The 14,580-nt window shown below is 37.5% G+C and overlaps 1 protein-coding gene across 3 annotated transcripts in view; it reads left to right on the top strand.

The window, feature by feature from the left end:
• The first annotated feature begins 5,103 nt into the window (after window positions 1–5,103).
• sema3bl (sema domain, immunoglobulin domain (Ig), short basic domain, secreted, (semaphorin) 3bl) overlaps window positions 5,104–14,580 on the top strand; it is a 61,603-nt gene continuing 52,126 nt past the window's right edge. The window contains exon 1 of one of the 3 annotated variants that reach the window (XM_044118057.1): window positions 5,104–5,444. In XM_044118057.1, coding sequence (XP_043973992.1) covers window positions 5,339–5,444 — 106 coding nt within the window. In that variant the 5' untranslated portion in view covers window positions 5,104–5,338. Of the gene's footprint in view, window positions 5,445–5,560; window positions 5,816–14,580 lie in introns of those variants that run through there. The other 2 variants (XM_044118042.1, XM_044118048.1) reach the window with 2 other exon arrangements.

Here is a 14,580-nt window from a genome sequence, read left to right on the forward strand (position 1 = left end):
TCTTTACTTTTTTCCTTGTGCATTAAAATTATAATAATAATAATAATAATAAAAAACCCAGCAATTGATTAATAGATTTTAAAAAAAAACACTATGCACCCTTGTGTCTTTGGTAAAGAATGTATTTTAATATTTCAGTGCCAAAATGACTAACTAAAACCATTAATTCAATAAAATGTTGTGTTAACGCTGGAGAATTAGATTTTCCTTCAGCAATTTGTGTCCAGCAGTTTTCGGATATGGCTGAAATTTGTTGCAGCAGAGAGAGAATGTTACTGGTATAATCATGCTAACTGGCTGGAACATTTGTGTGTGGTTCATTTATGGTTGTGCGTGTGGGGGTTTAATGGGCCTCAGCATATCGGATTGTAACCTTTCTGGGTGTATCCCATCTCTTGCCAAATGCCAGCCTGGGACAGGTTCCCAGGCTGGCATTACAGTGAGCCAGCTGCCCTGGCTTGCGGTAGTGATTCATCCATTTATGTGTGTTTTTGTTCTTTGTCAAAGTTTCCTTGATACCGTCAAATAATACCCTTTATTTATGGGCTGGCACGTTCTCATGGCGCTGCAGAAGGAGGCAAGCGGTTACTTTACTTCTCTCTTTCTGAGAAGAATCTCAGCAAACAGGGTAAATATTTTCAAGACACCAGCAAGACGATCTGTTTTAATTTTTTTTTAAACTTAATTTTACATTTTTAGATTAATCCATTTTAACCACAGTGAATCTTAGTTGATATGTAACTAACTTTCCATACACTGAATAAGCTGTAGAAGTCAAAGCACCAGTCAGTAAACCTTGTTGCTAGATAATATATAACATATGAGGCTGCAACAGACTCTTAAAGAGGGATGACAATTAAAACACAAGTAATCTGACCAGTAACAAGAATTTTTACAATTTCTGCTTTATAACTATTTATGTCTATTTATTTGATTAATTGGATTAGGGTTTGTGTTTTTTTTTAAAAACATTTGTATCTTGTGTTTTAGGCACAGGTTTTTAAAATTATTTCTTAATTTACATAATTAAAATTAAACAAAACCTTTTAAGATGAAAATATTTTTTGCTCCTTTTCATTTAGCATCACATGAAAGTCAATATTTCCATTATCTGCTTCATTTCTTCTGCAGTGGGCAAAAATAACACATTCATAATATATCTTTTTTATTTTGTGTTTATTTATCTGGGGCCATTTACAGAAAACATTGAAATCTGACTTACTCCACCCTACAGTTAAAAAAAACCAGACTGTTTGGTTAACTGGTCTCTCTGATTGACGTTAGGTATTAGTGTGTTGTGTGTTGTGTGTGGGCGTGGGCGTGCGTGCGTGTGTGTCCATTGTTATTTGACCCTTGTGTCTCTGTGCTGTGCTGCCCTGGCAACCTGTCTAGGGTATACGCCGCCTTTCTCATCTTCTCACAATGCCTGCCCTGAATCACTTCGTACTACTTTGTCTGCAGGAAAACTCAATTACTGTACGTGGCTTTTTTTTTTCCCTGTCTGTCCTAAGAATGTTTAAACATTTATGAATCCTGAAGCACTTGCACAAACAAACCAGCTGTCTTGGTGTATTGTGGCTCAAATTTGTTCTCCATTCATTATTTCTGCCCTACCTCCCACATTGTGAATTCATGAACTTCTACGCTGCCATTTCCAATCACCACTCCAGATGTTTCAGCTGGATTTTTCAAAATGACACTGCGTCAAAATGCTGTAAAGAGTTTCACGTTTCATGACTACTGACAGCTTAGAGAGCATAATTTAATTCTGGGGGAATTTAGAGAGGTGCAAAGAAAGTCCTTCAGGCACTCAGTGTATTTCCTAAAAAGTCTGGCGCACCTTTCAGAATGAATTACGTCGTTCAAGGCCTTGGAAGCAGAGCCTGAGACACAAGACGATCCTTTGTGGGATTTTTAAGAGAAAACACCACGCAGGTTAGAAAACCACATGAGTGCTGTCAGTGATTAGAAATGACACAGAGGAAGTCAGAAACGGGGTTAGGAAAGTAAAGAGCAAATCAGAGCACAGTAAATTCACTTTGCTTAATCATCCCGACTCCTCATGTTCCTCCAGCTAGCTTGATTGTGGTTGAAGAGGCAACCATCGACGTAGGTTGTTTAAAGTCAGCAGTTCCTTTGTTTGATGCAAGGAACACTTCACAGAGATGGCAGAAAGGCTGCTGCTTTTACAATCAATTATTCAACTCTTGAACACTTGCCCCATTTGTGGCCTCTTCTGCTGGGTTCCCACGTCTGTTTGTCCTACAGACAAGTTGTGTGCGGTCAGAAGCTTCAGAGGAATGAGAGCCCTTTACTTCAAAGAGGGCATCAGTCAAAAAGTACCTCAGTAAATGCTTTTAATAGATGGTGCCTGGCAAAGATACTCATACACTTTCACCATTTTGAAATGTTTTCATGTAACAACAAGACTTCAGTTTATTTTTACTAGTGTTTAATTGAAGACCCGACACAAAGTGGTGCACAATTCTCAAGTAGGGGAAAAAAGATACCGGGTTTTCAGCAATTTTCAATAAAGCTTGTTTTTAGCACCCTCTGAACTTTTCACATTGCATTATAAAATCCATCATGAAAAAAAATCTAAAGAGACACGACGCTACTGCAAATCTGCTAAATTATGGCCTTGAAACAAAATCTACATTAGTGCTGAAGATGTTTTTCTCAATGTCCAGATAGGAAACCAGCTGAGAAGGCAGTAAAATGTAGGTGTTTATAGAAAATCTTTATCCAATCGGAGGAATTTTGTAGAGAGGAAAGGGCATTCACTGGATATTCAAAGCTGGTAGACACATGCCTGAAAAGACTTGAAGCTGCTATTACAGTGAAATGTGTTTCTTCATAAAGAAACATGATGTCAAAGGAGAACTACATCTTATAAACTTTTAATTTTTGCAATATAAGAGGTGAAAAGGATTAACTTCCATCACTGGATACCTCTTCGATCTTGCATATGGGTTTATTATTCCAAGGCAGGGGCTTTCCTCTCAGTTGTATCTTATTTTGTCCTGTATCAGTTATATTGGTTCATGGGTCAAAACCAGAGAAGACAGAACAGATCATGTTTAAGAGTTTCTGGCAACCTAAAGCCAAAGATTTTCAAATGTATAAAAAATCCTTCAAACATGTCTTTCCACAAAAGATGCAAAAAAAGATGAAATTGGCACGAAACAACATCTTTTATCCATCAACAAGCACAGTGTTTAGATGAAATACAATCTTATCTTCAAGGAGAAAAGGATCTCTTCAGCGGGCAATGCACTGCTACCCATTGTCAAGAAGACTTGTGGTCTCTTTTGACTGGAGGAAGCTATTTTCTTCAGTGATACATAAATATTTACATCAAGAGGTTTTGGAAGGTCTCCTTTAGGAAGACATCCAATATCTTGTTGTCCTGTTGGATGCTGCTTCGAAACTACAACTTACTATTCTGTGGCTCCAGAAGTCTGCTATTTCATGGCAAGTTCACAAAAATGATAACAGCTCACATCAACAACCAACAGCATGCAAGTTATCTCAGAACACTTTGTTACTTGAAGCCTCAAGGGTTCCCAGCAAATCGCCACACCCGTCTCATTTCCCACCCTTGGCCTTTCTGCCCATATAAACCATAAATGGGAGTTTTTTTCTTGCTGCAAAAAAGTGCTCCCAGAAGGAGCAGGACCACAGCAGCATTGATACCTTGAATGGCTCAGTCTCATTCTGCCGTGACCCCTGTGTGCACTTATAGACTTGCATGTGAATGGGATGCATGTATGAGAGGGGGGGAGTGTTTAAAAGGTACGGCACAACTTAATTAAACCCCTGAGATAGTGACAATGGCTAGGAAGGGGTTAAAGAAGGTCACTTGTTCCGAGGTTTTGGGGGAGAGAGAAATGTCGAGATGGATGTCTTTTTTGTTCAAGCACAACTCATGAATTTATGGGATTGTTATTGCCTTAGCTAAGCTAGAAGGTAGGAATTCCCTCGTTCTCATAATATGAACCTTGTTCGCTTCATATCACTTTAGTTCATTTTATCTGGACCCTTCATGTCCCAGTTGAGCATAAGGCATCCATGTTTAAAGTTTGTTTTCAACACTCAACACTGCCTGTGTTTGGTTCCTTGACCATCATGCAACACACAGCAAGTTGTGACTTTTTTTGCCATAAACTCAATGGCATTTAATTTTGTCTCAACACTGAAAAGTAAAGTAAAAGTGTAGAAGTTTTACATGAATATCCAACTACTGTAAATGTGTATTTCTATTTTATTATATTCAACAAAAAAGCCCCCTTTTATGTTCATTGGCAACTCTAGTAAAGACGTTCCATCTCTTATTGCTATGCCATATCTCCAACTGGAACATGTAATAAAAATATCCAACCAATAATTTCAGTGCATTTGAGTAGTCTAGATTTTTATATAATAGTGTAAAGCAATTGGAAAAGAAACAAACAAGGCTGGACAATGACCAAAGGTTACCCGATTACCAGACATGGCAAGGTGATAGAAGGAAAATGAAACTAATATTATCTCCAAAGCTCTTTGTCAGGAAATGACAGCAGATTTTTAAGGTAATTGGGGTTATGATGCTACAACAAAAGCTCTACATTCATTTATCAGATACCGATCTGATGGCTAATTAATTTACTATGAGCAGACAAATGTCTTCTTTGAAACTAATAAAAAATCTCAAATTGAAACCAAAATTTGCAGTTGACATCAATGAGAAGGGAAACTATTAAATCAGTGAACTGCGGAGGGTGTAGACTAGGGTTAACCCACATATAAACATCTATATGTGGGTTAAGCACAACCCATATATAAAAACCACTAGAGCCAATAAAACCTTTTAAAAAATCCGTGAAATGTGTTGTTCTAAATCATTTTTAAACGTTTCAAAGTAAGTCACTTTTCGCCTATTTGATGTAACAATGAACTAATACCCCAGGGCAGAACTGCGCTCTGCGTAAAAGGATGAGCCAGAATCAACACACGCCCTCTCTCTCTCCCTCTTTTTCTTCCTCTCTCTCTTTCTCTTCCCATTTTTCTCCCCTCTCTCTCTTTCTGTCTCTCTCTCTCGCTCTCTCTCTGCCTGCTGTGGGAACTGAGCTGCGGAAGCTTTCAGAGCAGACTCAGTGAATCTGCTCTGCAGCTCTGGCGAGCGGCAGTCACTCCACACAGAGGACAGCGTGCGTCTTTAGTTTGACGCTCCGGGAATTAACACACACTCAAGATCAAACACCTTGATGAGAAGGGTCAAGCTAAAATTCCCTTCGGACTTTTGACGTTTAGTCTAAGAAAATCTCAGTGAGAAGGAGAGGCGCATCTGTTAGTAATTATGGGATTTACACCTTTCGTCTTCGACAAAGTTGTGGTTGCGCTGCTTGTCACCAGCATCTGCGCGACCAAAATGAACGTGCCGCGCCTGAGACTCTCCTATAAAGGTAAAGCTTTTTCTCGTCATCGTGGCTTGCTTGCGCGCTTTCCAGCAGGTGACACTAATTGGTAGAACTGTCCATCAGATAAGGAATATTTCTGTATTGTAGTTTTCTGTAAATGTCCTGCTGGTGTTTTCGGGTTTTTGTTTTTTTTTCTCCTCTCCTTGTGGTGGTTCAAGCTGGAAGCGTTTAATCCGGGTCGCTCATTTGGCTACTGTTTCGGAGGTTTACGTGCTTTAGGAGGAGCACATGCTCTGCGGCGCAGTCAGAGGAGGTTCTTTTGGCGGAGCTTCACCTCTCTGCGGTGAGAGCCACCGGGGTGCGACCATCTTATTAAAAGAGTTTATTAGGAACGGCAACCGCGTCGGAATTCGGAAGTAAGTAACTTTACTGACATTAAAACTGCTTCAAGCACTGAGGGGAGAAGCACTGACCGTAATGGTTATTGCACACAGCTCATTCACGGACAAAACTGACTGTTACAATCTCACAAATAAAACTGGTCTGGCTAGATTTTAGTCGGAATTTATGAGAAAAAGATATGTTTGCCCAATAGCGAGTAAACACGCGCATAAATTTGTCCAAGGTGAAGCAATTTTAAAAGTGTACTTTATCAACTAACAAGTATAAACTAAAAAGAAGATTTTTTAATTTTTTTTTAACAAGCTTAGAAATGTTGCTGAATGAGTAACTTTTTAAAATGTATTATGACGAGGTGGTATAATTAATACCATATCAGGGACGTATTTAGGAGGATGGGGGGCTTTGGCTGCAGCCAGTTTTGGTGCCCTACCCTCTACACTTGCAGACTGCTATAAACTGATGACAAAAGATCCACCTCGATGTTTTTATCTGTCAAACTAAACTTTGTTTGTATTCACTTTCATTGAAACTTACTTATAAACAAATTATAATATCTAGAAGCATATTTTTTAGAGTTTCCGTTGACCATAATGTGGTGATTTTCCATAGTCACTGCAACAATGCAAACATATAATGGGACAGGTGAAGCTTATGTTTAATGTCACCTGGCACATCTGATGTTCTTGGGGATTAAAGTGGGGTCAGTGACGTCTTGAAATGCAGGCATATTGACCATATGGTACCAATATCTACTGCATATTTGTTATCTTTATAAAAAGTAAACACATTTTAATACCTCAATACCTTTTTTGAAAGCCTATAAAATGCCATCTTGCTTTAATGCAGAAAATTACTTAGTCACATGTCTTGACAGTTCTTAACTTTTTCTAGGCAGTTTCAAGTCATTGTTTGACCCATATAATATAAGCCTTATTCTTAATATCTTGGGTATAGATGCCTATGCAGTCTGTTTTTGGACAGTTTACATCGTTTCCTTCCCTCTAATCTGACACAGTTGTTGTCCATGAGTCATTCATAGATAATGAGTGGGTTTAAGAGTGCGTAAGTACTGCTGACTGTTGTTGCCAAGTCTGGCTCATTGTTTCATCCAGTTTCACCCGAAGCAGTTCTGCAATTATCATTGGCCCAAGATATCTCGCAGGATTTCCTCCTGTTCAATTTTCAGGAGAAAAGCCACCATCTGAGCTTATTGGTCTTCCCGCACTGCAAATAAACACAGCTCAGTGGGTTGGCAAGGAATGAATAGAAGAATTAAGTGTAGGAAGGTAACTTGCATTTTTGTGAATAAAACAACAATTGCTCATTTAAAAGTTACAATAGTGTCTTGGTAAATTCTATCTCCTTAGGCCTTTGCAAAATCCTAGACTCAGTATTTATTTAAACTTATATCAGAGGAAATCTTTGATGTGGAAATACAATTGAGTTTGAAAAAATAAGTTGATATCCTCAAAGGTTAACTTGGAGAATGCATTAGTATGAGCTTTTGTTCAGGATTTCTTTGCCTTTGGTATTAAGTCTATCAGTGCTTGTTTGTTATGGTTCATTCAACATGTTTGTAGTTTTGTAAATTTTCAATGTATTGAAGAACTGGTTTGAAATTCTGTAGACTGAAGTTAAATTATGCAACAGTGTAAAGTAAACCATTTTTAACACTGTATAATACATAACTGCACTAATAACTCTTGACATTTTTACCTATTCAGATTGTAACAAACACTGTAAATAGATACCAATCATTTCTGTTTATGCAATTCATAAACATAACATTTTCATCACCAAATCAAAGTAATTTCCACTGCTTGGGCTTTCACTGCTGCTCGCTTGTTAAATGATCTAATCTCATCACGCCTGCTTTTTGTGGTGTGGTTACTGACTGGCGCCACCAGCTGTTTATCTTGGGTCACTTAACATCCAGCTGCCAGTGGTTACCCCACCTGGACAAGCTACGACTCACCAAAATTAGACATATGAAAAATAGTTCAATTTTTTTTAAATGAAATGGGATTTATTTATTTATTTAAAAATTCCAACTAAAGATTTCCTACTCAGCACTGAAATATATACAACATTTTTATTAATAGAAGCTCTAGTGAGATTTTAGCAACCAGGTCCAGTTAAGGCACAATAAGTTCAAACCTCTGTGCCAGCACTCTGAGGCACTGCGTTCACAAACACAAATCCTCTTCACACTAAAATGGCCTTTTAATGAATTAAACAACTTTATTTGTTATTTCTAACTTCCTTACATATGAAAGGATCTCTCCACTTGTGCCCCTCAAGGAGTGTGGGAAGAGCTCTTGCATTGAAGATTCTCATTAGTGACCACACAGCTCTTTGCTTCCTGTCTCATTGACCTTTACTTTGACCTCTCAGTTTGCCCTCCCATGCATTATTCCCCCTAGCGTTAGCTCTCTTCTTTTGTAGCCTTTATGCGTAAATCTCCTCCTATCTTCCAGTATTCCTCGTCTGTTTAATGAATGCCTTTTTCCTGTCTTCAAACCTTCATCGTTTTGCATATGTTTGGCTGTGTATTCAGCTAGTTGCCTCGCTCTCAGTTTTAATTCTCAGAAACACTCGGGGTGTTTGCGCTGCCAGGAGGATGTGGAAGTAATTTAGTGGAAGGAAAAGGCATCATTATCTCATTTCAATCAATTAGTGGGTTGAAGTTGAAGCAGGAAGACGAGTGTTTTTTCCACTTAACTGTATGAGTGCATGTGCTTTGTGTCTCCTTTGTAGTGATTTAAATTTTTGACACCTTCACTTTTAGTAAAGCGGGACTTTTCTGAAAAAAAAAAAGTTAGTTTGGAGGTCATCCCATAAAGATGGTAAATATCCTTTAACTCAATTTAAAGCTTATTATGTACAATTTCACTATAAATAGTTTTTATATGTCAAGCACCTAACCAGGCCTCTCTATGCATTTCATGAGTTCATATTAGATTATCTCACTGGAATAATGCATCTTTCAGTTTCACTTCTTCTATTTTTTTCCCTTTTTTGTTCATTCAAACAGTGTCTGTGTCTGCTTTTTAGCTCACACACGGCCTTAAACACACATTCTGTCCAATACAATATTCACTTTGTCTCACTGAAGGCAGGGGGAGGCATGGGGGCGTACTTGAAAACTCAAAGGCTCACATCAGTGTCCTGTTTTAATCCAACTGCGCTGGTTTTCAAAAGGAAGGGGTCTGTTTGTTTTTGCACCCTTTGAATTAATGAGTGTGCTTTCTCAGTTGGCCTTGCTCGATCGCCGTTACCGCTGGGCGTGAGTTGTCCTGCAGCAGGGCTGGGAAAACCGTCACCAGGAGTCAGATGGAGACTCCAGACCTGCTGGAATGCAGGGCGTCTCTTGTCCTGTCATTTTTCAGCTCTTTTCTTTGTCCGTTCGCCATCCGTCTTCATCCATCTCTTTTGCGCCGTGAATAATGTAACAACTCATTCTCTGCAATCACTCAGTGCAGTGTCTGTCTGTCTGCAATTCTCAAGTTCAGCTGACTTGTGCTTCCGAACCTCATACTGACTCAGACTTGATATGAAAGAATAAGAATAAAAAAGAATAGTGAGAAAAAGCTGGAAGAGTCGACAGCCAAACCCAGGGGCCAACTGGCTTGGTTCAGTCGTTTGTTTTCCTTTTTTGATGTCTCAGCTGTAAGAAATTTTGGGAGGAAAGACTGTAGGTCCACTTGAACTTTACCTGGCTTAAAATAAAACATTAGGGGTAAAACATAGGGGTGACAATATAAAACATATGGTCAAGTGCATAAAAACCTAAATTAGACAATATAATTAGTAAAAATCTAAATACATAAAAAGAAATCCAAATTGTAAAGAAAGCTGATGTGTGGTATAGTTTTATTCATTGATTTAAAGCAAGGTGTCCTATTTTGAAAAATAAATTTATTGTTCTTTGAGTTTTCAAATGAACTTATTGTTTGTAGAATATATTGCTTATTCTAATTTTGATCCATTGTCTTTTCTTAACCTCTCTTTGGCATCGTCATGCATAGAACTACACCAGTTTATGTTCTGCAGAAGCAGAACGAAAGAATTGCCAGGTCTGAATATCATTTAGACATTACAGAGTTACTGTATGTCCTCACATCAAACTGTAATGATGATGCAATTCCTGCTTTTAACAGCAGGTGGCAGACCAAACATCAGGCCAGTATCAGGCAAACAGAAAGTTACCCCAATAAATAATGATCAGGTTAATCATCAGAACAATAGTAAAGGCAAAATGAGAGCTTGTTTAAAGGTTGGCTTGATATATTTGGCAACACATTTTCTTGAATGCACAAACGCAGAAACTTTGACATTTAGTGGCAGGCATTGAAAATATGCACAGTAAAATATGTATAGGTATATATATTTGCATTATCTCCTGTTAAAAATTTATATAAACCCCACTATAGTAAAGAAAAAGTCCAATGTTAAGAATTAAATATGCTTCACAAAATCCACAGCACTGCAGATATTCACACCCTAAAGATTTGTGTCAAATTAAATAAAACTAGAAACATTATACTGTATGCTAAATCTAAAATGACAATTTAGAGTAATGCTACAACGAGTCTGTTGTGAAAAACTTCTCAAAATCAGAAAGCCAAGAAAACATGCCTTGAAAGTAAAATAAATCTGTGTTGATTTTCATACATCAGGAAACTGCCAGAGACTAGGACATACCTACAGCTTTGAATTAAGTTTATTTTACACATCTTTCCCTGTATTTTTTTGTATAAATGAGCCCAAATTGCTCATTTGGTGTTGCAAACACACACTGTACGTTACAACAAACTCACTGTTTGACTGAACAGATTGACAGGGATGTCCAAGAAGATACAAAATATGTGCTCATTTTTGTAAGTTACACAAAAGTAAGAGTTATTTATATACGTGGTAAATACAACGTGTGACTCTAGATACCTGCGCTAAATTAAAAGTCGGTGCACAGCTGAGCTCAAAGCGCTCAAGTAATTAGTGCTGGCCATTTATTTAAAAGCTGTAAACACATCATTGTTATTAGTTTCCTATTACAGAACCATGCAGGTTTCAATGAGATGTCTCACTCATCTAACCTGTGGATCTGCTGGTGACAGTAATATGCAACATGTACTTGTTGGTGTGGTGAGATGAGATTATTTATTTGGTGAAGAAAAGAATGTTAAAAGTATATAGAAAGCAGAATATAACTTGTCAGGGAATTTGGGTTTGCTGGCTTAATGCTTCTGAATCAGTCAAGCTCTGGTTTGTGTGCTGCTGTTGCTGATGAGCCTCATTAATTGTGTTCCTGAGCCTTTTTATTTAAGATGTCACAGACTGACATCTGTGTCTGCTGAGCTGCTGAATGTGTTTGTTTAAAGTTTCCGTGACACTGTTGCAGTCACTCAGGGTTTACGCATCTGATGTAGACATCTGAGTGTCAGTTGTGTGGCGTGTCAGCAGTATTTCTCCTGTTACGGCTCTCAGATGGCGGCCTGGCGACTGAAGACAACAACATCGACACCGAATGTGAGAGAGAGCTGAGGACAAACACAGTCAGATCAGAGATGACAGATGGAAAGGGAGCTGGAGTGAAATCAGCTTAAGTATTTATCTGAAGCTGAGAAGAAAAGGTGGGAACTCATAATAATAAATTATAACAAGGAGATCTGCATAAAAAGAACTACAGAATCCTCAGAAACAGATTACCTTTCCTTTTTCTGTATTATTTTGGGACTTAATTACAATGCTGACAAAAAAATAAACATCAGTGCTGCCAACTTCTTTTTGTCTAGAAAGAAAATTAAATGAAGCCCATAACTTGGCAAAGAAAACCTTAACTCACCTTAAAATCCTGGTCAGTTGTTCCAAGTTGTTATTCTTCCATAGCCAAAAGATTAAGTATAGATGGCATGTGTTGGTTTATTTAATGTTGGGAGAAATCTTCAGAAAATTAATCTTAAACAAACTTTATGTGAACACTGCATTGCCAAAACACAGACAATGCAGCATTCATTTGTTGCAGCACTTATAATGAACTATGACCATGAAACTTAATCAGCCTTGGATTTTAACAACCGTTTAGACTGTGTAATTGTTTAATTTTCTAAATGCAGAGATGCACTGGCTGATTTAAGTTTGGCTGGTTTTGAATAACTTTCTTTGTGTATGTTGACCTCCTGAACTTGTAAAATCTCTGTCCTTAACTATGGAAAGTTCCTGCTCATCAAGTTCCAGGTATTTCATTATTCTCTGTTTTCATTCTTTAAAAACAAAACAAAACAAACCAAAACAAAAAACAGGCTGGATACAGCATAAATACCTTCATTAACTTTGTCAGATTGTGTCAGTTCATCAGAATGTTGCTGCGTTATGGTTTATTTTTATGTCCAGTGAGGAGTAAAGGCAGATAAAAGCTGATATTAGTTTAGGCTAGTTCTGAGTCTGGAAGAACATTTTTTGTTTTACATTTCAAACAACACTGTATAACAACATCTAAAACAAATAGTTGAGAGAGGTGGCAAAAATGAAGCAGTTTACACTATTGTGTGGATTTACGTCAAAACAAAGAAGACTGAATGAAAGAATAGCGAGCTGCAGATAAGGTTTTATAAAAAGGGGGGAAAATACAGGAGATTGAAAAAGTAGTGTAGGAATGACAGTAACAGAGGAAAGAAGAGCCAACCTGAATGCGGAGGAACACTGGTCCCTTTGACAGGCAAAGGTTGAGAGTTCATGTCCCAACAATGTGGCATTGACCATCTGTCATGCAGATTACTAGGGACCCCAAGTAAATGCAAAACACTATGTGAAACTTGCATGTCTGCGTGTCTATGTGTACATTCAGTCCCACTATTCCTTCCGTCTCTTTTCATTGGGAAATATGTATGGCTGTCCACTGTGATTCAGTTAGTATTTAAAAAGAAAAAAGGGTGCGCATAGTTCAGCTGCACATGTAGCCAACAACAACCTAAATGTCCTCAGCATGGTGGTGAATTTAACACGAACCACACATATCGCAGTAGTAGACCTTGAGCAAGGAGGCTTCAAAACTTTAAAAAAGTATTTATCTAATCTCCCGAAACTCTACCCCACCCGTAAAGTTAAAGAAACACACCAGCTTCACTCTCAGCTGCTCTCAAAAGTTCCCTGATAATGTTGGAGGTTTTATGAGTTTTTAAAAAGTTCTTCAGTTTTTGCTCGTTTGTGGATCATCATGCTGTTAAGACTCTTCATGTTGAGCCTTATTGTGGATTTGTTTCAGATCAGTTTCAGAGCGTTGAAATACAGATATGAAATGTATACATAGCTGAAAAAAGAAGGAAAATGGTGGATTGCTATGACAAAAATTTAACTGCATTAAATAGATAAGAATATAAGTTAATTTCTCTAGAAAAGTCAACCAAAGTTGGCATAGATACCTGAAACACATCTAGGTGATTAAAAAAAAACAACAAAAAAAACTTTGCTCCAAAGTTACTAAGTCACTAAATGTAAGCAACATTGAGCTGCCACTTTAACTTGTCTTTAGAGATTGTGTAGCTTAATTGCATCAGAGAATCCAGTACCAGCTCCAGCAGAGACAGTGTAGTGGAACCATTTTAAAAAACAAAAACAAAACGTTGTCTTGGTGAAAGATAAATAAATAAAATACCCATTCTAAATTGCTAGATTACAGAAATTCTCTACTCTAAGTATAACACATCACATTTTGTCCTTTTCCATGTTCCTTTTTTACTTAGTCTGCCAAAAGTTGGGATTTGGAATACAGTTTTCTAAAACTGGGCGTTAAAATGGTTGTTACACTGTTGGCATGAATTCTGCCATTGAAAAATTTCTGCTAATGTGAGGAAATGAATGTGACTTTGTGGGAAATCAAGTCTGATGTCTTTGAAGCCTGTGTTGATTTTTATGCACTCCTATTTAGCAGAGCGCTGAGACCAATGGGTTGGACCTCACAGGGTTCTGCTGCATCTTGACTGAACATATCGCTTTTCCATAGCATCACCGTTTTGCTTTAATTTTTCATATTACTCAATCAACTATGTAGAATTATTATTTTTTTTTGATGCTCTTTGAGTGATCCAAGTGCTAGATAATTAGTGAGCTATTCAAACAATAAGGGATTTCTTAAGTTTCACTTTAACAAGGCAGCATGACCTTATTGCTGTGCAACATTTGTGACGTTTGAGACACAGTTACATTAATTCTATAGCAGGGGTGCACATGTGAAGCAGCATGCCATATGAGAGCTGTGGTATCCATATGGACACATTTTTCTATATTTCCAAAAGAATCTGTGGCATCTGGCAGCCAAGATGATCAAGCTACTTTGATAAATGGTTAAGGCATTTTGTGAGCCTTATACTTTCTCATTGCATCATGTCTTTAAGGCACTAAAAAAAGCTTATACTCTAGTGTTACTGTGGTAGTTATATGTTGTTGTGCAAAAATTAAAAGGATAGGATCTGCTGATTTGGTTTGCCAAATGTGTCTTCCATCCTCAAAAAAAGTGACATTAGCTGTTTAATTTTATTTATTCTTTTTACTTTAAATTTTTCAGTGTCTGCTTTCAAATATCTGTCAAAAAATTAATTATGTTATTTACTGTCGTCATATTCTTGGAATATAATTAAGATCAATATAATTGAAGAACAATCCAAACTAATTGCCAGGAAAATTTGTGATGTCAAATGGGAAACAACTTTTCTTAGCCAAAGTAAAAAAAAAAAAACACAACATAGCCCAGCCCTTCTAGAACCACCAGAACTTTTTCACT

The sequence above is a fragment of the Gambusia affinis genome, linkage group LG01 (assembly GCF_019740435.1).
Source record: "Gambusia affinis linkage group LG01, SWU_Gaff_1.0, whole genome shotgun sequence".
NCBI lineage: Eukaryota > Metazoa > Chordata > Actinopteri > Cyprinodontiformes > Poeciliidae > Gambusia > Gambusia affinis.